Source organism: Sinocyclocheilus anshuiensis, unplaced genomic scaffold (genome assembly GCF_001515605.1).
Source record: "Sinocyclocheilus anshuiensis isolate Anshui unplaced genomic scaffold, SAMN03320099.WGS_v1.1 scaffold328, whole genome shotgun sequence".
Taxonomy (NCBI): domain Eukaryota; kingdom Metazoa; phylum Chordata; class Actinopteri; order Cypriniformes; family Cyprinidae; genus Sinocyclocheilus; species Sinocyclocheilus anshuiensis.
The window spans coordinates 1,769,133-1,792,466 of NW_015558621.1; the positions used below are offsets into that span (position 1 = coordinate 1,769,133).

At 37.7% G+C, this 23,334-nt stretch overlaps 4 protein-coding genes across 5 annotated transcripts; 2 read left to right on the forward strand and 2 right to left on the reverse strand.

The window, feature by feature from the left end:
- Positions 1–688: 688 nt before the first annotated feature.
- LOC107680638 (short coiled-coil protein B) lies at positions 689–3,025 on the reverse strand. Of its 2 annotated transcripts, none has more exons than XM_016476629.1 (4): positions 2,948–3,025; positions 2,426–2,519; positions 1,313–1,393; positions 689–1,197 (listed from the first exon to the last, which is right to left on the reverse strand). In XM_016476629.1, exons 2-4 carry the CDS (start codon positions 2,442–2,444, stop codon positions 1,055–1,057), a joined length of 243 nt encoding a protein of 80 aa, XP_016332115.1. In that variant the 5' UTR covers positions 2,445–2,519; positions 2,948–3,025; the 3' UTR covers positions 689–1,054. The 2 variants fall into 2 exon arrangements, with proteins under 2 accessions (XP_016332115.1, XP_016332116.1); XM_016476630.1 differs by having other exon boundaries at positions 2,426–2,529; positions 2,948–3,018.
- An 877-nt stretch (positions 3,026–3,902) lies between these two features.
- On the reverse strand, positions 3,903–8,691 carry LOC107680636 (zinc finger and SCAN domain-containing protein 21). Its single transcript, XM_016476627.1, has 5 exons — positions 7,991–8,691; positions 7,615–7,793; positions 6,609–6,705; positions 4,848–5,751; positions 3,903–4,525 (listed from the first exon to the last, which is right to left on the reverse strand). The coding sequence occupies exons 1-4, from the start codon at positions 8,283–8,285 to the stop codon at positions 4,880–4,882; spliced, it is 1,443 nt and encodes a 480-aa protein (XP_016332113.1). The 5' UTR covers positions 8,286–8,691; the 3' UTR covers positions 3,903–4,525; positions 4,848–4,879.
- A 2,881-nt stretch (positions 8,692–11,572) lies between these two features.
- Positions 11,573–13,403, forward strand: LOC107680670 (macrophage migration inhibitory factor-like). The gene is made up of 3 exons (XM_016476675.1): positions 11,573–11,826; positions 12,736–12,908; positions 13,171–13,403. Exons 1-3 carry the CDS (start codon positions 11,719–11,721, stop codon positions 13,235–13,237), a joined length of 348 nt encoding a protein of 115 aa, XP_016332161.1. The 5' UTR covers positions 11,573–11,718; the 3' UTR covers positions 13,238–13,403.
- A 5,493-nt stretch (positions 13,404–18,896) lies between these two features.
- On the forward strand, positions 18,897–23,230 carry LOC107680590 (polyribonucleotide 5'-hydroxyl-kinase Clp1). The gene is made up of 7 exons (XM_016476529.1): positions 18,897–18,971; positions 19,384–19,662; positions 19,759–20,036; positions 20,122–20,229; positions 20,779–20,898; positions 21,001–21,138; positions 22,347–23,230. The coding sequence occupies exons 3-7, from the start codon at positions 19,761–19,763 to the stop codon at positions 23,040–23,042; spliced, it is 1,338 nt and encodes a 445-aa protein (XP_016332015.1). The 5' UTR covers positions 18,897–18,971; positions 19,384–19,662; positions 19,759–19,760; the 3' UTR covers positions 23,043–23,230.
- The last annotated feature ends 104 nt before the right edge of the window (positions 23,231–23,334 follow it).

A 23,334-nucleotide genomic window follows, 5' to 3' on the forward strand; every position in this document is an offset into this window, starting at 1 on the left:
AGTCCAATCTGCACCAAACATCACGTTTAGTAAGAATACTGGCCTGAAGACATCTACACGTCAATTTTCTGTAATAATTATAGCGCCACCTGTTGGCAACAAGATATGCCATGCTTTACACTAACTGAAACGTACCATGTTCAATCTGCACCAGACTTCACATGTTTAATAAAAGTGCTAGCCTGAAAACATCTACATGCCAACATCCAGTTATAATCATAGCGCCACCAGCTGGCAGCAGGAAGTTTGGCACATATAAATGACTTTGACATATTCCTCCTATATTTACCACTTATTGCATATTGCCCACTGTTTGCTGTTTTCCTAAAGCCACCGGGTGGCGGTGAGCCCGGGTGCGAGGGCCCGTTCATCGCTGCTTGCAGCTTTAATTAAAACTGGCATTTGTAATGCCACACAATGGTAAGATTCTACACATTCAAACACAACTAATACACTGAGATATTCAGAGGCACAGATGTGACGCATGCCAGAGAACTCCCTTCTGTTGATAGCACCAAGGAAAGGGTCTAAATTTCACTCACTGGTCAGAATGGCCTGAAATGTTTTCTCTCAACATGAGTATAATCAGTGCTGATACAGACAAACAGCTCAGCGGGAGAGAGCAACTGTCATGGCATCACAGCCGTACCCTCATCTAGAAAGCAAAAATATGAAATGAAATACAAAATACATATGAAATTTTTAATCAATTATCAAGTTGTTTAGTGAGACAAAACAATTTAAAATATTACAAATAATATTAATATCATACCCTGTCTGAACATAAAAAACTGCAAAACAACATATAAAGTCTTAGTTGAACAAGTTAATATCTTTATAAAATGATTTAGTATGTAACATGTTTAATAAAGTTGTTGAAGATGAAACGTTAAAGAACAATACTGATAAATAAAATAAATGTAAACATTTATAATTTTAGTGGCATAAGGATCAAATTAATCCTAGTGGAAAGTTTAAATGATCTGATATGGCAAGGGTTTATCTGCATGGGGTTGCTGTCTACACAAGGGATTCTGGGAGAGAGGATGCCCTCTTACTTCCGTTTGCTCTTGGAGTCAGTGGTCTGAAATACGCTAGATGCCGACATGAGGTTCTCAATGTACTGCCCAAGAACCTGATTCTCTGATTTTAACTTCAGATTTTCTTCTTTTACTGCGTCCACCCGAGCTGAGAGATCTATCAAAACAAGAAAGAGACAGAAATTAATGCTCGTTTTATAATATGATAAAAGGTTAAAGAACCCAGCATTAGTTAACATTATGTGACAAAACATGCAGTGTGGGTTACTTACCCTCAAGAGTATTCTGCAACTCAAGGACCTGGTTTATAAGTCTGGTCTTCTCCTCCAACTCCACCTGATTTTCTATGTCACCTGGAAGATGAACTTAAGAGTTACACACTTTGCAATCTCGGAGTCACTGAAAAAGTGTTCAACCACCTTATAAAAGTGATTTTTTGCATTCTATGGCACCTTTAACGCTTATTATTAATAAGAAAGAAAGAAATGAATAATGTTGGAAAAGGCTTATGTTCAGATAAGAAGACATTATGCATTTATTTTGGTATTGCCTTTTCGTTGTTGCCTGTTGATTGAACATAGCAAAATGGTTAGCTATACTAGGCATTTAATTACCATGGAATTCAAATAAAATAATTTGAGGGTGATCATACACAAAATCTTTATTAAAATGTCATTTTAGTTGGAAAGGTATATATTCCTAAAATCTAGGATATAAAGATTTTAATTTATATGCATTTAAATATTATTATTTGTTAGAAAAAAACTGTCAAGGGTTTGAACTTGTGAAGGAGAAATGTTTAAAAAAGAAACTGAATTTGTGAGTTTCTTTGAAGATTAATTATTATTTGACTTCATGAAATAAAGTAGATATATATATTAGTAATTTATATATATATATATATATATATATTTATATATATATATATATATATATATAATTTATTGTAATTTCACAATTTATCTATTTTATCCACAATTTTATCTATTGAATTTATATATGCACTATGTAAATATATGTATGTGTGTCGTATTTATAGTATGTATGAACCTGTATGCATATTTGTAGATTATTTGTCTGTGTATGAATATGTACAGTGTGTATATAAATTGTTTGTATATTTTGTGTTATTGATATTTGTTAAATATAAATTCATGGAGACATTCTTTACAATGTAATGCTGTACATTCCAAAATATTATGCTTCTAAAACTTGCTTTTGGAAGGAAAAGGGAACAAAAATACCCCCATATGTTATTTATTATGTTAAATTGTGTATTGTTGAATCAATCTGTACTTATTAACTGTCAATTTCAAAAAGATCAATCTGTAGATGTGCTGTGTGCTGTAGATGAATCCACATGCTGATTCCACCCAGTGTCTCACCATCCATGTCTGAGTTCATGGCGAAATACTCGTCTACTGTTTTGAAATGCAGGGCTGCGACTCTTGTGAACACACTTCGGGATGAGGGCAAGGCCTGATGGAAACTGTAAAAACACAGACCCGGAGTTTGCAAAGAGGCTTTCATTCATAATGTGGAGTGTCTTCTTCATTGGTGCTGCAATGCTGGGCGCTACATATTTGACTAAATAGCATGCGCATTGTAACTGTTACAGTGCACTGTGGTTGTATATCTTATGTAATATGACAGTATTACGTACTTTTGTAGATGGCCTAAGTCAAAGTACGCAGAATAAAGCGCAAAATAGTTTAATATCTTATCGTTCAACAGCTGCTAACGTTACTCAGTTTAGCTGCCGTTAGCTGCCACACAGCTGATGAGGTAAACAAACCAATACACTGCCCATTACACTCCCAGCTGAAGCACAGTTCGTGTCCTTCGCTTTAAGGTATACACATATAAATCCACAAAATAAAAATAAATTGTATAAATTACATCCAAACCTTTGCAATGTGAAATTATACCGGCAGAAGAGGTCCCACACTACCACAGCGACGTCTTCTGTAGTCTGACGTCATGGATCATGTATTAACCCTTTAGCTCCCACAAAATAAATGTTTTATTACACATTTAATTATATTCCTAAGATAATTTTACATTCACAAATGCTAATTTTCAAACTTAAAAGAAATGTAAAATTACTTGAATATATGACCTCGGTAAAAGATTCAAAGAAAGCTATGAGAACACAACACTTTTTGTACTAGATTGGTCCATTTCCCTGCTGAAACCCCCCCCGGTTTTAGTTGGTCATCCAGCCTGGTTTAGGCTGGTCAGCAGGCTGGTTTTAGAGGGGTTTTGGCCACTTCCTTGGCTGGTCAGGCTGGTCTTAGCTGGCCAGGCTGGGAGACCAGATAAAACCAGCTAAAACAGGCTTTAGCTGTTTTTTTTCATCCGTTTGTTTGTTTGATTCTTTTTATTTATTTTGTTGTCATTTTTGTATCATTTCAATTAATCGGTTCAACCGTTGCGCAACAGGTTTGGGGCTGCGTTTCCTAAAAAGCATCGCGAGCAGCTCTGCAATTTGTTCACTTCTTTTTTTTGAATCAGTGCGAGCAGAATCGACGTCAATACTGAGTTTTTAGAGCGTACTGGTAGAGCTAATTCTTTAACAACATAAAATCCACTGACATAAAATATCAATAAGCATTTACAAACGCCTTTCATCTGTATTTTATTTCATTTATTCATATTTATTGCATATATTCCATTATCTCTGCATGACAGCATAGATTTTTACTTGCTCTGTAGTCTGTACAGTTTTGTTTAGAACAGCATTAAGTCCAAATTATGATATTATGAATGCAATTTTAAACTTCAGTTTATCGTAAACAAACAAATAAACATACAAGGTATAAAGACAAGCTATAACAATATGCATATGGAAGGGATTTATTAACAATGTTACATATTGTTCAATACAGTATGAAATCATTGAGTAAATAGAATACAACATGACAAAAAAGCAATTCTCATCACAACAAATATTTCACTTCTGTGTTGAGTAAAAAAGGAGTGAAAACAACACATGGGTCCTATGAGAGGAAAAAGATTCATAAGAATGCATAAATAAGCATTCTATTTGTTATTAATAAGAAACAACAAGCTTCTGTAAATGTCTTTGTTCACAAAAAATATTTCACAGCCTGTTATAAGGAGCCTGACATAACAAAAATAGAGTTATCTGCATTGATAGACTGTTGGAATTGAAACAGAGGTGATCAATATGTTGATCTCTCGCTCTCTCTCTCTCTCTCTCTCTCTCTCTCAGAGAGAGAGAGAGAGATATTCACTGTGAATAATGAGTAGACAGTTTCTAAATAATAATAAATACGAAATTTCACTTTAAAATATAATTGCACTACGTGTAAATGTGCTGTGCTTTGAAGTTCTGGGTGCAAGTCAGTGATTTTGGGGTCATTAAAGGCAGAAGCATGTGGTAAGATGTTAATAGAGGATACAACAAGTTAAAAGAATTATGAAGAATGAGGTCTTTTGAGTGCTGTGGTTTTCTAGTTAAGGTCTAGTACAGTGTTTCTCAACCAGGGGTCCGTGGACCCCTAGTGGTCCTTGACGTAAGGCCAGGGGGTCCATATAAAGTATGAATTTTTGTATAAATTTTGTATATTTTGACATGACATGTTCCCATGAAAGAAAAATCCAATATAGCTGATGATATGGCCAAATACTGGACAAGTCAGCTAACTTGAATTATACTTGACTGCATTTGGTCCTCACAAAGACACAAATGATACATAGATGAGTAAATTTTGTTCTGGGGGTCCTTGAGGATTGATCTGAATTGGACTGGGGTCCGGTACGCCAAAAGTTTGAGATTCACTGGTCTAGTAGATTCTCATGAACACTGAATAACATTATGTGTTGTACGGACATTGATGCTTCTTGAACTGCTCAGTATCACTGAATGTTTGGTTGCACTGAGAGCAGTGGTGAGAGTTTCGCAGCGGTGGGAGTTTCACCATTATATCGCTAATGTGGGTGTGCTGATGCCGTTTTAGGTATTCCACTCGACTGAAACGTTTCCCACACGTCCCGCACTCATATGGTCTTTCACCAGTGTGGATGCGCTGATGCCTCTCCAGGTTCCCGAGACGACTGAAGCTGCGGCCGCACTGCGGGCACCTGTGGGGCCGCTCACCTGTGTGAACCAGCTGATGGCGCTCGAGGGAACGCGAGTGCGTGAAGCGTTTGCTGCAGAGTTCGCAGTGGTGCAGCTGCTCACACGCCTGGATGCATTCGTGGCTCTTAAGGCTCCAGGCGTGGCCGAATGCTCTCCCGCACACAGAGCACTGATAGGGCCGCTCCTCGGCCGCAGGGCAGGAGTGTTTCATGAGGTCAGATGTGGAACTGAAGCCGCTGCCGCAGCGTGCGCAGAAGTGCAGCATGTCCCCGCTCTCTCCTCCTGACTCCTCTTCCTTGTTGGTAGGGGCTGATAGGAGTTGTAGTTCAGCAGGGTCTGCTCTATGTGATGAGGACGACATTGCCTGCTGAGAGCTACATAAACCGTCTAGTCCGATGAACGCCACACCTTCAGATCCACACGTCTCCTGAGACGGGCTGCCCAGGCCGGACTCCGCCTCCTCACGTTCACGCTCCGCCTTGAGGGCCGTCTCAAGTCCGCTGAGCTCGTCTCCACCGGGCATTGGTTCCTCTGACAAGGCTGGCTGCTCCTCCCACACTTCAGCAGCAGCGGATTCAGGACCAGCAGAAGCAGGGCCCATTTCTCCTGCAGACAGAAATTAGATATATCAGACATAAGAACAAAATTTTACCTCAAAATTAAAATGCTAGAAATGCTTTTCAAAGGAGTCTCTTATGTTCACCAAGGCTGCATTTATTTGTTCAAAAATACAGTAAAAACATTAATATTGTGAAATATTATTACTACAGTTTTCTACTTGGAAGTATTTTCAAATACAATTTATTGGTGTGATGGCAAAGCTGAATTTACACACTTTTCTTTTACATTAGCAGTTCATAGTGGCCACAGCTGTCAAGCGCCCAAAAACAGACAAGAAAAGTAACAATACAATGGCTTTGTGTGCAAAACAAAAACTTAATTCATCAACACTTCCAAACCGGTTACTTTATTTTTCTGCAGAACTTAGAAGACATTTTTAATAATGTTAGTAAGCAAACGGTTTCAGTTCCCACTGACTTCTATTGTATGGACAAAAAATAAAATGGAAGTTAATGGGATTCAAAACTGTTTGGTTAGCAACATTCTTCACAATATCTTCTTTCATGTTCCACAGAAGAAAATGAAGTCATACAGGTTTGGAACGATGTGAAGGTGAGTAAATGATAACAGAGTTTTCATTTTTGTGTGAACTATTCCTTTAATGTAAAACTAGTCACCTTTTTTGGAACTTGACAGTCGTGGGTCCAATGTACTGTTAATGTATGAAAAACTGAGCACAGTATTCAAAATTTCTCCTTGTGTTTCACTGAAAAAACAACACAAAGTTGAGGACCTAATGACAGAATTGTGTTCTTTAAGTTAACTATTCCTTTAACTGTTCATGCTCACAATCACAAAGAAATTATTAGCTGTTTTCCTGAACAAAGCACTGCAGTGCTCACCGTGGGTGGGACTGGGGGAGGGAGGGCTGGTTTCAGTTTGGTTCATCTGTAGAGCCTCTTGCAACAGCCTCAGGGAGTCTGATCTGTAGCCTTCCACCTTTATCCATCATCCCACAGAAGCAGAAAGAACGAGAACATAAGGTGTGAAATAAATTCTCTTTGCAAACATTAAAATATTTATTTTAAAACAGATAATAAACATTTTAGGCAGACATGAGGTGATAGTAACCTTGTTACATATGTGCTGTTTTTATAACATTTAAACTTGTTTTAGTGCAATAAAGGGGATTTATTTTGATTGACAGGTAAGTAGGTAGGGTCCTACGATCATATGAGTTTCTGACTAGTGATTTGAGCAACTAAATGATAAAATGCATTGACCTTGTTTACACTGGTAATTAACACTGTCCACTTGTGATCTGATCACCATACAGATGTAAATATAGTCTTAAAGTGTTAAAATTCAACAAGGACATGCATATTTTTGGAAATATGACCTCTTAAAGGTATAGTTCACCCCAAAATAAAAATCTATTCGCCTGTCATCAATTATTCACCCTCTAGTTGTTGTTTAAGATATTTTGAAGAAAGTAGGTAATAAAACAGTTGATGGTAGCCATTGACTTCCATTGTATTTTTTTACCATCAAATGTTTGGTTACCCACATTCTTCAAATCATTTTCTTCAGTGTTCAGCAGAAGAAAAAGAAATTTGCACAGGTTTGGAACAACTTTTTTTAATTTTGGGTGAACAATCCCTTTAAATATAACAATGTCAATATTAGAGGGAAAGACAATGGAAAAAGTGAATTGTAGTTACTATAATTCTTGGTTTATAATCTTTGGTGCAGTTTTTGCACTAGCAAAATCGACCAAAATATACTTTCAAATCAGTTTGCACAAAGGGATTTTTCTTTTCAGGTCCTTCTCCTGTCCGTAGCCTTCTGCATCTCCTCTCTCCCCTCCGCTCCCTGCAGCTGTTTCCTCACATTCGATTGGCTACTCACCTCCTCTTTAATGCTGGCCACCTCCTTCCTCTCCCCAGAGACACATATCCTTTCCTCCTCCCCACCTACACCTCCTCCAGTTGGCAGATGGACACAGAACACGTCCCTCCTCTCATCCCTCACTCCTCCAGTCCCCTCCTCCCACGCATCAGCACTCCACTCCTTCCCCTGCTTGCCTCCTGAGAGAGAAAGATGGGAGGGGGAAAGAGGAGAGAGGAGAACAGGAGGGGGAGGGAGGAATGCAAAAGAGGAGGAGAGGAAGGAGAAAGAAACATGAGAACTGAGGAGCTGGTCGCCATTATGGTTTCCCACTCAAAGGCAGGAAAAATGCACGATAAAACAACAGCATGAAATGCGAGTTGGCGAGCGCGCTTACTTTGGAGATCTGTTCTGCGCGCTTTGCGCACCGTGTCGTCCGCGCTAAGCAGACCAGCCGCGCGCCGACTGGCCGCCCAGCCCATGCCATATTTGCGCTCGTTTCTCAGTTTATTCTCAGTCAGCCTCAGTCTCAATTTCAACGCTTCGTTCTCTTTTCTGTTCAGCGAGATTTCCACCAGGTAGTCGTTCACCGTGTCCTGGAAGAGTTTGGTGATCTCGCACACTGATGCGCGGACCAAACTGTCCATGACAGCAGTCAGGTGCGCTTGAAAGGTCTTGACCGATTCCGCCATGGTTTCACTAGTTTTCAGTCGCACAAATAATAAATAAAGTTGTGTCCAATAAAACTATGTTACGCCAAATATCAACACCAGTCACAATTCATGGTTTTACGCATCCGCTTTGCAATAGCAACACTTCATTTAATTGCGCATATGGTTATAATAACCTGACATCAACTATGGCAACGGCTGTCACCCGAAGTAACCCAACTTTGTACAAAGCCAATGGAATGAACCCTGTTCCTCTATGTGCTCGCGACCACACAAATCAAACCCTTAAAAGATGAAATTTCACTCCAGATGACTGCACAAATATAGTCGACGGCTAAAAAAAGATTCGTGTTCATGTTTTACGAGTGTTTATGCGCTATTAGCGGCACCGTTTCACCGAGTCGCGACCACCCCTCTCAACTCAAGAGATTTTAATTCTCGCCTACAATATTATTTCCGGATGTCGCTTTCTGCGCATGCGCACAGCTACTGTAATTACCGTAAAAGAGGACCTACAAAAGGTTTGGCTAGCTAGCTTTGGCTACCCTGCTGGTAGATATTTTTAAAATAATAATAATAATAATAATAATAATAATAATTTATTATTATCATTGAATAATTATCCATACAAAATAAAACAGAATAACCTGTTGAAAATTTACCTTTTGTTGGTAGATGCTGTGCACTATTAGAGGCAAAATGCATTAACCTCACTGACAGTTATTTAACAGAATTTTGAAGAATACTAATGTTTTGCAAGAAAATAAATATTCTGTTATGTTATCAAGATGCTGCCTTTGTCAATTATGTCCAAAATCTATGGAAAACATTACCAAGAGATTGAAGCCAGCTTGCTATTTTTTAAAGAAACCCCAAAACGTATATTTTTACTGCAGCTAGCAAATTATTTTTCTGAATTTTTATGTTGTCTTTTATTATAACTGTATTTTTACTTTACTTTTTTATTTTCTCTTTTGTTATAATTATAAAGTAGGTTTCATTTTAATCTCGTTATATTAATTATGGTATTTTCAATGTGAAGTACTTGGTGTCTATTGTAATATAAGTTAATAATAATAATAATAATGTTGATGATGATGTAAATGTTTCAGCAGTTTTTCATGGGGGCTCTTAACAATGTGAAATGTCTGCTGTGTTTTTCATTCCACTGGCATTTCTTAAAATTATTTACTGTAGAAATTACTTATTTCTACAGTATTTTAGTAGAACTTTAGTTTTTTTTTTATCTAGGTTGTTATTTATATTGTTGTATAATATCGTACTTAATTGCATAATACGGTTTATTGAAATACTGTTTATTTAAAAATGAATACAAAAAAATGAATATATAATCAATCATTCAAAACAATTGTGTGATAGTAATTAGTCACATGTAATTTAGGGCTCTGTAACTGTCTTTGGTTGTGCCATGCTTCTGCATCATGCACTTCTAGGGCCGCATGCGCCAGCCGAGCAACTGTGGTATGCTAACGGGTCTGCACTGTCAAATCTTTATTTGGGTCATATGGTGTTTTACGGTAGCCTAGAAGAAGTACTGGCGTCTTGACAGATAGATGCCATGGACGGCTTGATCCGCTGACTGAGGTGCATGTGGTAGCTGTTTTGCGGTTGGCGACAGCTGGATTGTGAATGGAGCGCTGATGGTAGGAAGTGGTGTAGATTCCGGAAGCGATCCGGAAATGGAGGATGCGGATGCGGATAGTGGAGGCAATGCAAGTAATGAATGGAAAGTGGTAGAAACTCGAAAAAGAAAGAAACGTTGGGGACAAATCTCTGAAACGGACAGTGAAAAGGGAAATCACCAGGCAAGAAGGAGGAAAGAGGAATATAAGGTATTGCTGAAGTTTGCTAATGAGTCTGTTAATGTTATTAACCCTTTGAAACTAACAAAAACACTTAAAGAAGTTTTAGGGACGATTGAAAGTATCAAGACATTGAGAGATGGCAAATTGATGTTGTTCTGCAAAGACAGTAGACAACAAAAAACGGCCCTGGGAATAAAATCACTGATCGGACATAAAGTTGTATGCTCAATCCCAGAAGAGAAGAATTGGGTTAGAGGTGTGATAACAGGGATCCCAACTGATGTTTCAGTTGAGAAAATTAAAAGAAATATAACAGGGGCAGCAGTAAATGATGTCAGACGGCTCAAATGCGTCAGAAATAATGAAAAGACTGATAGCCTGTCAGTAGTGTTAAATTTTGATGAGAACAAATTACCTGAGAGAGTATATTTAGGTTTTGTGAGCTACAGTGTCAGGCCATACGTTCCCCCGCCGCTAAGATGTTACAAATGCCAAAAATTCGGTCACGTAGCGGCAGTGTGCAGAGGCAAACAGAGATGTGCGCGGTGTGGAGGTGAGCATGAATATGGCAAGTGTGGGCAAGGTGTAAATCCTAAGTGCTGTAATTGTGGAGGAGAGCACAGTGCAGGATACGGAGGATGTCTAGTAAGGAAAAATGCAGTGAAAGTTCAAAATGTCAGAGTGGCTGAAGGAATATCATACGCTGAGGCTCTAAAGAAAGTAAAACAAGCACCCAAAATAATTGAAACTAAGACAACAGCACCACAACAAAAAACAATGTTGAAAGGGCAAAGTAAAGAGAGAGAAATGATTGTTGATAAAGTGTCATTCGTAGCATTCATAGCAGAAGTGGTGAATTGCTCTGCTCAAACTGAAAGCAGGACCGAGAGAATTAAAATCATTATCAGAGCTGCTGAAAAGTATTTGGAGTTAGAGGATGTTACAGTAGATATGATAAACGAAAGGCTTAAGATGCAAACAGTAAACAGTCAGACAGAAAACAGCCAAACATGTGGTGGTACATAATGGTGATAACAATATTGCAATGGAATGCAAGAAGTTTAATTGCCAATGGACAAGAATTAAAAAAAATGATAACAAATCAAGAAAATAGTCCTGACATTATATGTGTTCAAGAAACATGGCTTAAACCGCAGTTAAATTTTTTAATTCATGGATACATTACAGTCAGAAGAGATAGATGTAAAGGAAATGGTGGTGGGGTAGCAACATTTATTAAACAAGATATTGGGTATAGAACAGTTGAGGTAAATGGGGAGCAAGAGGTTGTAGTGGTTGAAATATGGGAAGAAGTACAGAGTATTAGAATAATTAACGTTTACAATCCATGTGATAGATTATGCAAGGATAAGCTAGAAAATATTGGAGGAAATGGAAGTCATAAAGTGGTGTGGTGTGGTGATTTTAATGCACACAGCACATTGTGGGGGAGTACTAACACAGATTACGGTTTGCCAACCGCCATTAAATTTAAAAGAAGAAGACGTACTAGCATCGCGGTTACTTACCTTATTCAACCCGGGCTCACATCTGGATACATCCCCGACTGTGTCTGATCCTTCCACCGTGCACTATTTTAAAGTAAGAGCTGTCTCTTCGTTGCAGTCATGCCGATGTTCGTGGTGAACACAAATGTTGCAAAGGACGCGGTTCCTGCTGAGCTGCTCTCGGAGGCCACGCAGGAGCTTGCCAAAGCGATGGGCAAACCCGCGCAGGTGAGCACACTGCATTTCTCACATTTCCTACAAATCGTATGACTTTTTATATTAGTCTGCATAGAACATGGAACTGTAACTGTAAGTTATTCATCTCGATACAAGAGACTTAATCTACAGTTATCCTTTTAGCTGTAGCTTATGTCTGGATTTTTCATTGTCTTAAACTTAAAGAGATCTAGGCAGAATATATAAATCATCATTAGTCAAATCATCAGTCAGACTAATTTCCGTGAATCATGCTTTTCAACAAATCGCTTCAAAGAACCAGTTTAAAAAAACGATTAAGTGATTCTTTTACGTCATGACGCAATTACGTGACCGCGTTATCCCAGATCCCACGTGTGACACATTATACTCGAGTCTAAAACGTTCCAAAAAAATCCATCCATCCACCTTTTGCATTTTATTAAGTATTAAAATATTACATTAATGTGTATTTCAGTTCAGTGTTTTGGAGCCGTATTGATTCATAAAAAACAAAGACATTTGGAAGCTTGTAATAAAGCAGGGATTCTCAAATCTGGCCTACGAGATCCACTTTCCAGCAGAGTTTAGCTCTAACCCTAATCAAACACCTGAGCATGCTAATTAATGTCTTCAGGATCATTAGAAAATCACAGGTAGGTGAGTTTGATCAGTGTTGGAGCTAAACTCTGCAGAGGATTGGCCCTCCAGGTCAAGATTTGAGGAACCCTATAATAAACCAAATTTGCATTTACATTACACCATACTGAAATTATTTTTATTGTGAAAATTGGGTCTGTCAGTTGACTCGAGAAGCGCTTGGAATGACTCTGTCAGATTTGTGAATAAATCTTTCAGATCTGTTTTTGAAAAAAAGAGTTTAGAGGAACTGTATCATTAACTATTTACCCTTGTGTGTGTCTCTTTGTATTGCTGTGACAGTACATCGCCATACACATCATCCCGGATCAGATGATGATGTTTGGGGGCAAAGGAGATCCGTGCGCGCTCTGCTCTCTCACCAGCATCGGCAAGATTGGGGGCACGCAAAATAAGCAGTACTCCAAACTACTTATGGGCCTTCTTAACAAACACCTTGGAATTTCACCTGACAGGTAAATCCATACATTACAGCTGGCTACATTATTTTGCATTTACCAGAATATTTTGCACACATTAAGTTTCAACTTGCAAATTTCAAATGAATTTCAGTTGTTAATATGCATATGCATGCATACATACTAAATAAGATATACTTTTCATATTATGTTTGTGTGTGTGTGTGTGTGTGTGTGTGTGTGTGTGTGTGGTGTGTGGGTGTGTGTGTGTGTGTGTCAAATGCAGTTACTCTTAGTAAAACCTTGTATTGTTTTTCAGGATCTATATAAACTTTGTTGATATGGATGCAGCCAATGTGGCTTGGAACAGCACCACCTTTGGTTAAAGAATATGGATTTTTGGCTTGATATAAGGCAGTTTTATTCCAGCTCTATTCAGAGAAAAGCTTTTGGAACCATAATGCTATCAGTCGATTAAGTCTTAACTCACGGCACTTACTGCTTGCAGCAGACAACATCTTGCTTTGACAATAAAGCTTTCTTTAAACTGTACTGAGGTGTTAAGTTTTTGTTGTACATGCCTCTTTAAAGCACATGTTTAGGAAATCATAATGCTGACAAAGGGATTGTATTGGTTACAGCCTATAAAATTGAATATTAGATATTAAGAAATATCCCAAATAAAAGGAAACCACAACATACTGGGCAAAAGAAGTAGCTCAACATTAGACAAGGCAAAATGGTGAATTTGGAAAATCTTGTTTTAGGCTTATCTTAATATTGAAGTCTTAATTTACGTGCTAATAAGCCTTTAGTCACACCAGGGTACAATACTGACCTGTTTCTGTACTTTGATTTTATGACTAGCTTAGCAAAAACATCATTTTGAGAAATCAGTGCAAAAGGGAAATGCATGCCTCGAAAGTAAAATTACAAAAGGCAGTGGTGATTTTATAGAGAGAGAGAGAGAGAGAGGCAGACAGACCACAAATCTGTCCAAATTGATCAACTTTAGCCACATCATTTAACTATACTCTAGACTTTATATTTGACTAAGAATTAGCATTATAATAATGCACAAACAGTAAAAAAAAGTGATTGACCAAACATTAACAGTGAGTACAGAGACAGGAACTAGCAATGTAAAAATAATCATGTCAGAAAAGAACATGAACAAGACTTTGAGAGTTTAAAGGGTTCATATGATGTTGCTAAAAAGAACAGTATTTTGTGTATTTGGTATAATGAAATGTGTTTATGCGGTTTAAGGTTAAAAAAAATACAATTTAACCACTGATTTCTAGTCGTGTCCATTTTTGGAAGGCCAAACAAAGTAGTTTCGCTTTCACAATGAAACAGCGCCACACACCGCGGCCTACAGTGAGCTGAGGCCGGGGGATAAAGTGAGGAACGGGGGGAGGGTTAGAGTAAGCAGAGGCGCGGGCTTGAGAACGGCACGGCCGGTGATTTCGATGAAGGAGCGTCTGGAAGGACATGTGACGACTCCGGGCTGGACTCCGCTTCGTCCACGGTGAAAGCCGATCCGGCGATCGACAGCGCAAAGTTGTAGTATTTCCTCAGCAACCAGCACGGATCAGCTCTAGGCATGACGAAGCAGATATCGTCCTCTTTTGGAAGGCCAAACAAAGTAGTTTTGCTTTTACAACGAAGCATACAGCGTCTACGACATGGCAGCGGAAACAACAATACTACAGTGAGAATAAAAGTTACGCCTTCTTTCTTTGCGTGAACATTTGGGCGGTGTTATGCAAATCTTCCCACAGAGCGACGTAGATACTTGAGGGCGTGTTAGAACGAGCCGTTTTAGGTAGGTGTGGCTGACTCTTAACTTTTATAAAGAATATCTCTTTGGATTTGAGACTTTAGTCTTTGCAACTTTACAGATCTTCTTTATGCACCAAGAGCTTGTAATACTTCAAAGAGAAAGGAAAAATATGACCCCTTTAACAGAAGAAACAAGGCGAGGTCAATTATCCAGTCTGGAACAACAGAGCCGATCATCAGAAAACAGACAGGGAGATTTTCCCATTAGTCCATTTACATCATTATGCATCCAGTGTCTAGGAACAAAGATGACTGACTAGATGGAGAAAATAAATTAGGAAAATAAATTTTACTATTATTTGTTAAAGGGGTCATATGATGCGATTTCAATTTTTCCTTTCTCTTTGGAGTGTTACAAGCTCTTGGATATGACCCCTTTAAAGACAAGTTAAGGAGCAACAGACTCACCTGTCTCCTTATAACCTCTACTAGCTCTTCAACGCTTCCTTCAGAGCAGAAACCACTTCAGCGGGATCAGGAAACTGTAGTTTGCGTGGAGGACCCTTCTTAATGCCAGACCACAAAACAACCTCTGCACAGGAGAAAGAAATACAGAGGCAGCATATGTAAATAATTTTTTGGACAACCGTGAAATTTACTCTTGTTACTCAGTGATGCAGGCATCTGAATACTGGTTGGGCTTCTTTCCGTGACAGTCTAACTTTTGTCTCCCTCCATCAGAGTGATCTCAAAGCTGTTCCTCCGAGGTTTCTGAGGATTGAGCACCACACGAAGTTCAGGGTGCGAAGCGCCCCGCCCATAGACCCATCAGCTTTTGCTGTGAAAAAGTCAGAACATGATTCAAATATAAGTGTCACATATGTATTTAACTTTAAGGTTTTTTGTTTTTTTACATCTTTTTAATGTGTATATATATATATATATATATATATATAATACATTATAAAAAAGCATAAATTATAGTGCCATTCCTTACAAGCAATATTTATTTTAAATTAAGCCTATAACAAACTTATTTAAAATGAAACAAACTGAACCTTGTGGTGGGTTCATGCATCTCTCATTCGGCATGGATTATTTCCATGAGTGACTCGTTAGATGCAGTGTAACATTTGGTTGCTAAACTATTGTTTATTATGTAAAGAAGGTTTTATACTTCTCTCGTTTCTGAATATCTACTTAAAACAGCATCCTTCACATATGCAAAAAAATGGGTTTGGAAAAAACAGGCATGGAGATGCTTACGCTGAACAACACAACCTACATATTGGATTATATCAGCTTTACTCTTGTCCTTAAGATAAGATATCATTCAAAATGGTCTATTTTTATTTGTGTACCTTCAAAATAACAGTGAAACGTCATACTTTTTGTAAAATAAAGAAAACAAACAAAATGCGCTTGCAGTCTCGGTTTCCATGAACCTCTTCCTCAAACGTAGAAAAACACAGCGGTACTGTCTACTTGTCACACAGACATGAGAAATATATTTATTGAAACCTTTAACCCACCCAGCACCAGACGTCATTTGGACGTCGTTTTTTGGGCTAAATCAAGTCGGCCCGTCATGGACTTCTTTTAGCCCAAAAAGCGACGTTGAAAATTGTTTTTTTTTTGGTCCATCTGATTTGGTCCAAATTTAGTCCACAATAGACGTTGAAAACTGAGCTTTGTTTGGTCCGTCTAATTTAGTCCTGAGTGGGAAGTACCCGCTTTTAATTGTTTATGTTTTGCTTAGGCTTTTTGACATTAAATGCGTTATATCACTATATATATTATACTATAATATATATATTAGACTATATATTATAGACAATTTGGAATAATTCAGCACGTCTTAGAAGATTAAAAAAAACATGTCTTGTAGTCCGGAAAATACGGTATAGAAAATTATTTTGCGGACCCCTTGACTTTGGGTCACGGACTCCAGTTTGAATACTCCTGCACTAGCATATTTTGTTCTTATCATTATTGTGCATCAGGGCTCTGCGCTTACTTTTCTTTTTAAGAACACTTGTGCTCCTAACTTAAAAGATACATTTTAAGCATCCGTTTTCCCTAGCCTATTTAACAAACTCTAAATGTAATGTTTTATGTTTTAACAGTTACATCAGATCACCACCAGAGGTCATTAACGCCCCTCTAATAGTCTGAGAAACGATCATCTTTGGCTACAGTTCACAGTCAAATAGGCCTATCAAACTTCAAAACTCCAGACATTTTAATTAATTTAAATACGGTGTAGTGTGTGATTTCGTACCAGCAAATCCCGAATTAACGTAAATGAATATGTAGGCTATATATAATTTCAGATAAAATAACTATAAACTGAAGAAAAGTAGGAAAGTGAATAAGTGAAAAAAATAATTACAAATAAATTACAAAAAAAATTACTAATATTGTCATTTGGGAGAAACGCGGGTGTAAATATTGTTACTGTAGAACGTGCGCTGGTTCTCTGGCACGTCGTAATGGAGCGCAGATGGAGTCTTTACAAAAGACAAAGCATAGAATATAAATACAAATTCAATATAATAAATTAAATTAACCGACATACTGGAACACATTTAACAGATCTTCTACAGTCTTCCTGACTTTCTTGTTTTTCCTGTTTTGATTTAATTTTAAGGTTTATTTTTTTATAGTTTGCTATTTTAATTCTAAAATGTGTGAAATTGAGGTTGACAGTTCTCCATATTTCTGATGAATATCAGCCAGTAAGTAACAAGATAGAAATAGAAAATATTCTATATAGAAGACCTAATTCCTTAAATTTCTTTTTCAGTGCACCATCACATAGCCTACATGTTCATTCACTCCAACACAATGTTGCAAATAGTGAGAGAAGACACTAGTTAAATGCAACACTTTAATTTTAAACAGCATATTATTCACTGTAAACATGTACTATGATATGCTACAGCAAAATTAATAAGAATTACAATTGTAACACACATGTTGACTTGTCAAGAGAACATGGTGTGCATGTTAAAAAATTATATTGATTCTAACTTGCTTTTTATCATACGCAGTAGAAATTATTGTGCACACCTAGAATCCCATCTTTCACCCTACTGCCAGTATCAGATGATAAATAAATAAAAAACTGATATTGTAGTTCCACTTAAAGGGGTCATATGATGTTGCTAAAAAGAACATTATTTTGTGTATTTGGTGTAATGAAATGTGTTTATGCTGTTTTTATGTCGATTTTTACAAAGCTCATCGTTCTAAAAAAAAAAAGCGAGGTGTGCTCTGATTGGCCAGCTATCCAGTGCGTTGTGATTGGCCGAATACTTCAAGCGTGTGACGGAAATGTTACTGCCCTTACCATACTGTGATGCCTTGTCCCGGCCAGAGCGACGAAACATAAACATTAAAACCCATTATAAATGAGGCATTTGTTGCATCCAGTGGGGACATAATTACTGATTATAATGACTTATACTGTCTTTTTACGCGTTGCGTATCGCGCTGCGTAAATATAAAACCATGTCTGCATTTGTGATCGGAGAAAGACAAACAAGCCCACTCTACACTGCTCAAAACTCGCGTTTGAATCATCGGTGGCAAATTATTTAAATATAAAAAACTTACTTACAGGCTGTGAGTCAGAAGCGCCAGACTGTCCTTGCAAAGTTGGGAACTGCCCCACGTTATAGAAACAGCCTTTGTGCCACAGACGCATTGTAGGATACTGGTTCAGGAAACAGTCCTCATCCTCCATAAAATGTGCTGCACACATCTGAATAAATAAAAAAATCCACAATAAAAAAATAAAAACAATTAAAAAAAGTTCATATGAGCCACGGGTACTGTTGTAGGCTACAAGGAGGAACAGGGTTGCAAACAAACAAAAAAAATGAATACAAACGGAGGAAAACTCAAGTAATAAAAGTGTCAGCACAACACATCCCAGATTTTTAGATTATTTGTGTATATTACATTTAGTAAACGTAGTCATATAGATCAAAAATTCACAGATACAACTTCAGAGTTAAAACCTTAAAACACATGTTGTGAGGATCTTGGCCATTGGTCAACCACTGCATGACATCATCTACACGCGACACGACATCATCACTGTGGTTTAACAGAGCTCCTAGCTGCTGTGAAGAAAGGAGGGATAATTTCCAAATAACAAGGCATAGTTGAAACAGGGTCCCCGCACATATGGGCATTATAGGAAATGAAAAGGTAGACAAAATAGCTAAGAAAGCACTGCAAAAAGAGCATAGAAGCAGTCATCAGCCTTTCAAGATCAGAAGGAAAGAGTATAGTGTGGGGAAAAATTATTAAAGAATGGCAACAAAGGTGGGATCAAGAACTAAAAGGAAGACATTTATACTTGATTAAAAAAAGAGTTGGCACTGTGGAAAATAAGGGAGGAAACAGGAGAGAAGAGACTATTATGACCAGAGTAAGAATAGGGCATAATAAATTAAATAGCACTCTTCATATTATGGGAAAACATCCAACTGGGTTTTGTGACCAGTGCCAAATACCTGAGACTGTAGAACATGTGCTTATTAATTGTTCAAAATATGAATTACAGAGGATGGATATGATAAATTACATGGAAAAAATAGGACTAACAGGACGTGGAGTAAAGAATATAATGGACTGCAGTAGGAGTGAGCAAGGAATGAAATATTTGATTTGCTTTCTGACTAAAACGGGACTCATGACAAGAATATGATGACTACAGTATATAGGAAATAACTAGAACCAGAAGATGGCAGTAATGCAACGTTAAGGATGCAAGCTGCCGTTAAAACCCAAAGAAGAAGATAGTTGAAACAGTGGATGTCTGAAAGAGTCTTCTAGGCATGTTACGGTATATTTAATAATATTATTTGCAAAGCCCGACCTCCATCAATGTAATTATATTCAACAGGCTAACGTTAACAAGCTAGTACTATCTGAACTTATTTGACATAATCTAAATAAAACACGGTAACAGTTATTTGCCGAGGTAAATCACAAAGGGGACGAATTCAAACAGGTATAGCACAATAATTTGTTATTTTTTCATCTTTAAGAATACAAGTACCTAGCTATATAGCAGTTTTTGAACATCCTAGTTCTCTATCTATCACAGCCATGACTGCAGAAGCCTCAGAAAAGTCAGCGGAGGAGGGCATGAGTTCGTCGGGCAGCGCTGGCACTTCAGGTACGCGATTTGACCTGGAGAAAGAGACAGAACTGCGCTTTGAGGTCGAAGCAGGAGAACGAGTCCAGCTCGAGCTGTTGTCCGGTCTGGCAGAGGTGTTCGGATCCGAACTGAACCGAAATAAGAAGTACACTTTTGGACCAGGCTCTAAGATTGCTGTGTTCACCTGGCAAGGCTGCAGTGTGTCGCTGTCAGGCAAGACGGAGGTGAGAGGTTAACAATGTCAGTGGATGTACATAATGACATGGAATGCTAAATCAATTCAAACATGTCTTTTTTCCATAAATATAGGTGGCTTATATCTCCAAAGATACACCCATGCTGCTGTATCTCAACACCCATGCAGCTCTGGAGCAGATGAGACGTCAGGCAGGGAAAGACAACGAGAGAGGCCCTCGGGTATGTAAACAAACTTCCCAAACAATTTGTTTCTAAAATTTGGGGTTGGTAAGAAAAAAATACTTTTACTTAGCAATAGCAAGTATGCATTAAATGGATAAAAAATGACAGTAAAAAGACATTTATAATGTTATAAAAGATTACTATTTCAAATGAATGCTGTTCTTTTAAACTTTGTATTCATCAAAGAATCCTGAAAAAAAATCACACTTTCCACAAAAATATTAAGCACAACTGTTTTGAACATTGCTATAAAAACACTCCAACAAATCGGCATATTAGGATGATTTCTCAAGGATGTGACACTGAAGACTGGAGTAATGGCTTGTAAAAATTCAGCTTTGCCATCACAGGAATAAATTACATTTTAAGAGAGAAAACTTATTTTAAATTGTGATAATATTTCACAATATTAATATAATATAAATGCAGCCATGGTGAGCATAAGATAATTAATTAAACATTAAAAATATCTTACCAACTCCTTATGAACTTTTGAATAGTAATGTATATTTAATATAACAAATTAAACATGTTTTGTTGTCGTAGGTAATGGTTGTCGGACCAACTGATGTGGGAAAGACTACAGTTTGTCGAGTGTTGCTGAACTATGCTGTGCGACTGGGACGAAGGCCTACGCTGGTAGAACTGGATGTCGGCCAGAGCAGCGTAAGTAAATTATGCTTGGATGATCAATGCATCGTCTGCTAAACATTACAGGCTTGTGAGACTTGAAGTGTTATATGCATGTTTAATTGTTCTTGTCTGTAGGTCTCTGTGCCTGGAACTATGTCAGCTCTGTGCATCGAGCGTCCTGCTGATGTAGAAGAAGGTTTCTCTGTGCAGGCTCCGCTAGTCTTTCACTTTGGCTCTACCACACCAGGAACAAACATCAAACTTTACAACAAGGTAATGACAAAATTGCACTTAAGGGAGTGTTGTCTTTACACTTCAGTGATATACTGAGCTTTGGACCATAAATTATTAGAACAGATTGAGCTTGGCACAAAATAGAAAGTTCCAAACTATCCTGGCACTGTTTAATCAATAATAACAAGGAGAAGATGCATTAATCTTTCGCTTAATGCAACTCTAAAGTCTTGTTCTTCTGCAATTGTTAACACAAAAACAATAAAGTCACTTTCTGTAGCAGTAACTGAAGAAGAAGTAGTACTCACCAGTTGCATGTTGACATGACAATAATCATCTTTTGCATTTTTAAAATCATTGCACAGCAACAGTATTGGTATTACTAGAGTGAAAGTGTTTACGCTTACTTCATGTATGTTCCTGGTTCTTGGTCCATCAGTGCATGTTATTCTAAATTTAAAAAATGTTCATCTTATTGTCTTTTTTTAATGTATAGTATGTACTTACTGTATTTATGTTACATACTGCTTAATAAAATATTATTAACTATTTTAATGTTACCATTTCTTTTTTGTGTTTTGTGGTCAAACCTTCAATATTTTGGGCTGCTTAAAGACAAAATAGTGCTTTCCTAATTTTTTTTCGTCATATACTGTTAGATTGTAATACAATGCCATTCAAACATTTGGGGTCAGTATGATTTTTTTTTTTAAAGAAATAATACTTTTATTCAGCAAGGATGCATTAAATTGATCAAAACTGGCACTAAAGACTAACACTGCTGCGCAAAAAGTTTCAAATACATGTTACTTTTTTTTACTTTCAATTCAGAGAATCCAGAAAATAAAAACAGTATCATGGTTTCCCCTAAAATATTATGAAATATGTTTTCAACATTGATATTAATAATAAATGTTTCTTGAGAACTGAATTATAATATAAGAATGATTCTGAAACATAGTAATGACTACTAAAAATTCAGCTTTGCCATCACATGAATAAATATTTTATTAATAGTAATTTTAATTTGTAATAATATTTCACTTTCAGTTTTTTTTTTTTATAATTATGCAGCCTTGCTGAGCCTAAGAAACATCTTTTGAATAACAGTGTATGTTAGAATACAGATGTAAAATGGGTTGTGAATGCTGTTTCATGTTGACTTTAAGTTGGTTCAGTATGCATCATCCAGACATATTAATAAAATGTGTAATAATGAGTCTCTTTTTTTCTCTTTGGGTGTGTAGCTGACTTCCAGCCTTGCAGAAGTGTTTTCTCAGCGCTGTGAGGTGAACCGCAGGGCTAGTGTGGGTGGCTGTATAATCAACACCTGTGGCTGGGTCAAAGGTTCAGGCTACCAGGCTCTGGTCCACTGCGCTTCAGCTTTCCAGGTGGATGTTGTTATAGTCCTGGACCAGGAGCGTCTCTATAATGAGCTTAAACGTGACCTGCCACACTTTGTACGTGTCGTCCTTCTGCCAAAGTCCGGCGGTGTGGTGGAGCGCTCCAAGGACTGCCGACGAGAGTCACGGGACGAAAAGATCCGGGAATACTTCTACGGCTTCCGTGGAACTTCCTTTTACCCTCATGCTTTTGATGTGCGCTTTTCAGATGTGCGTATTTACAAGATCGGTGCACCCTCAATTCCAGACTCCTGTCTCCCTCTGGGTATGTCCCAGGACGACACCCAGCTCAAACTCGTGCCAGTCAGCCCTGGCAGGGATTTAACCCACCATGTGCTGAGTGTGAGTTCGGTGGATGATGATGCCGAGGTGGGTGCAGGACAGAGCAGAGGGATTTTAGAGAGTCCCGTGTGTGGTTTCATAGTTGTGACCGCAGTGGACACACAAGCTCAGGTGATGACAGTTCTTTCACCAGCGCCCAGACCCCTGCCGCGACACACTCTGCTCATCATGGACATTCGTTTCATCGACCTTAAATAGAAGCATATAAGTCTAGCAGAGATCTTTACTCAAAAGGGACACCATCTTTTCACATATGTTAAGTTCTTACAAAATATTTATAGCTGTGTTTAATATTCAAAGGACACATTTTAATTATTATGTACGTAAGTAAAAGCTTCTGTATTTTTTAAAAATAAATTAAATTGCAATTTCATCTGTCCTTCTGACCAAACCGAAACCTGTTTGACTATAACTTATTCTGCATGCCAATTTTTTTTTTTATTTCAATGAAATTACTTACTTTGAGCAAACAAATCGAACAATTCATTAT

Excerpts from the sequence above, each read along its gene's own strand:
- LOC107680670 (XM_016476675.1), top strand. The coding sequence starts at position 11,719 with ATGCCGATGTTCGTGGTGAACACAAATGTTGCAAAGGACGCGGTTCCT. Across the intron at positions 11,827-12,735 it reads CGATGGGCAAACCCGCGCAG|TACATCGCCATACACATCAT; the intron begins GTGAGCACACTG and ends TTGCTGTGACAG. Across the intron at positions 12,909-13,170 it reads CTTGGAATTTCACCTGACAG|GATCTATATAAACTTTGTTG; the intron begins GTAAATCCATAC and ends ATTGTTTTTCAG.
- LOC107680590 (XM_016476529.1), top strand. The coding sequence starts at position 19,761 with ATGACTGCAGAAGCCTCAGAAAAGTCAGCGGAGGAGGGCATGAGTTCG. Across the intron at positions 20,037-20,121 it reads CGCTGTCAGGCAAGACGGAG|GTGGCTTATATCTCCAAAGA; the intron begins GTGAGAGGTTAA and ends CCATAAATATAG. Across the intron at positions 20,230-20,778 it reads ACAACGAGAGAGGCCCTCGG|GTAATGGTTGTCGGACCAAC; the intron begins GTATGTAAACAA and ends TTGTTGTCGTAG.
- LOC107680636 (XM_016476627.1), bottom strand. The coding sequence starts at position 8,285 with ATGGCGGAATCGGTCAAGACCTTTCAAGCGCACCTGACTGCTGTCATG. Across the intron at positions 7,794-7,990 it reads GCGCAGAACAGATCTCCAAA|GAGGCAAGCAGGGGAAGGAG; the intron begins GTAAGCGCGCTC and ends TTTCTCTCTCAG. Across the intron at positions 5,752-6,608 it reads CTCCCCCAGTCCCACCCACG|GAGAAATGGGCCCTGCTTCT; the intron begins GTGAGCACTGCA and ends TTCTGTCTGCAG.
- LOC107680638 (XM_016476629.1), bottom strand. Across the intron at positions 1,198-1,312 it reads GTTGCAGAATACTCTTGAGG|ATCTCTCAGCTCGGGTGGAC; the intron begins GTAAGTAACCCA and ends TTGTTTTGATAG.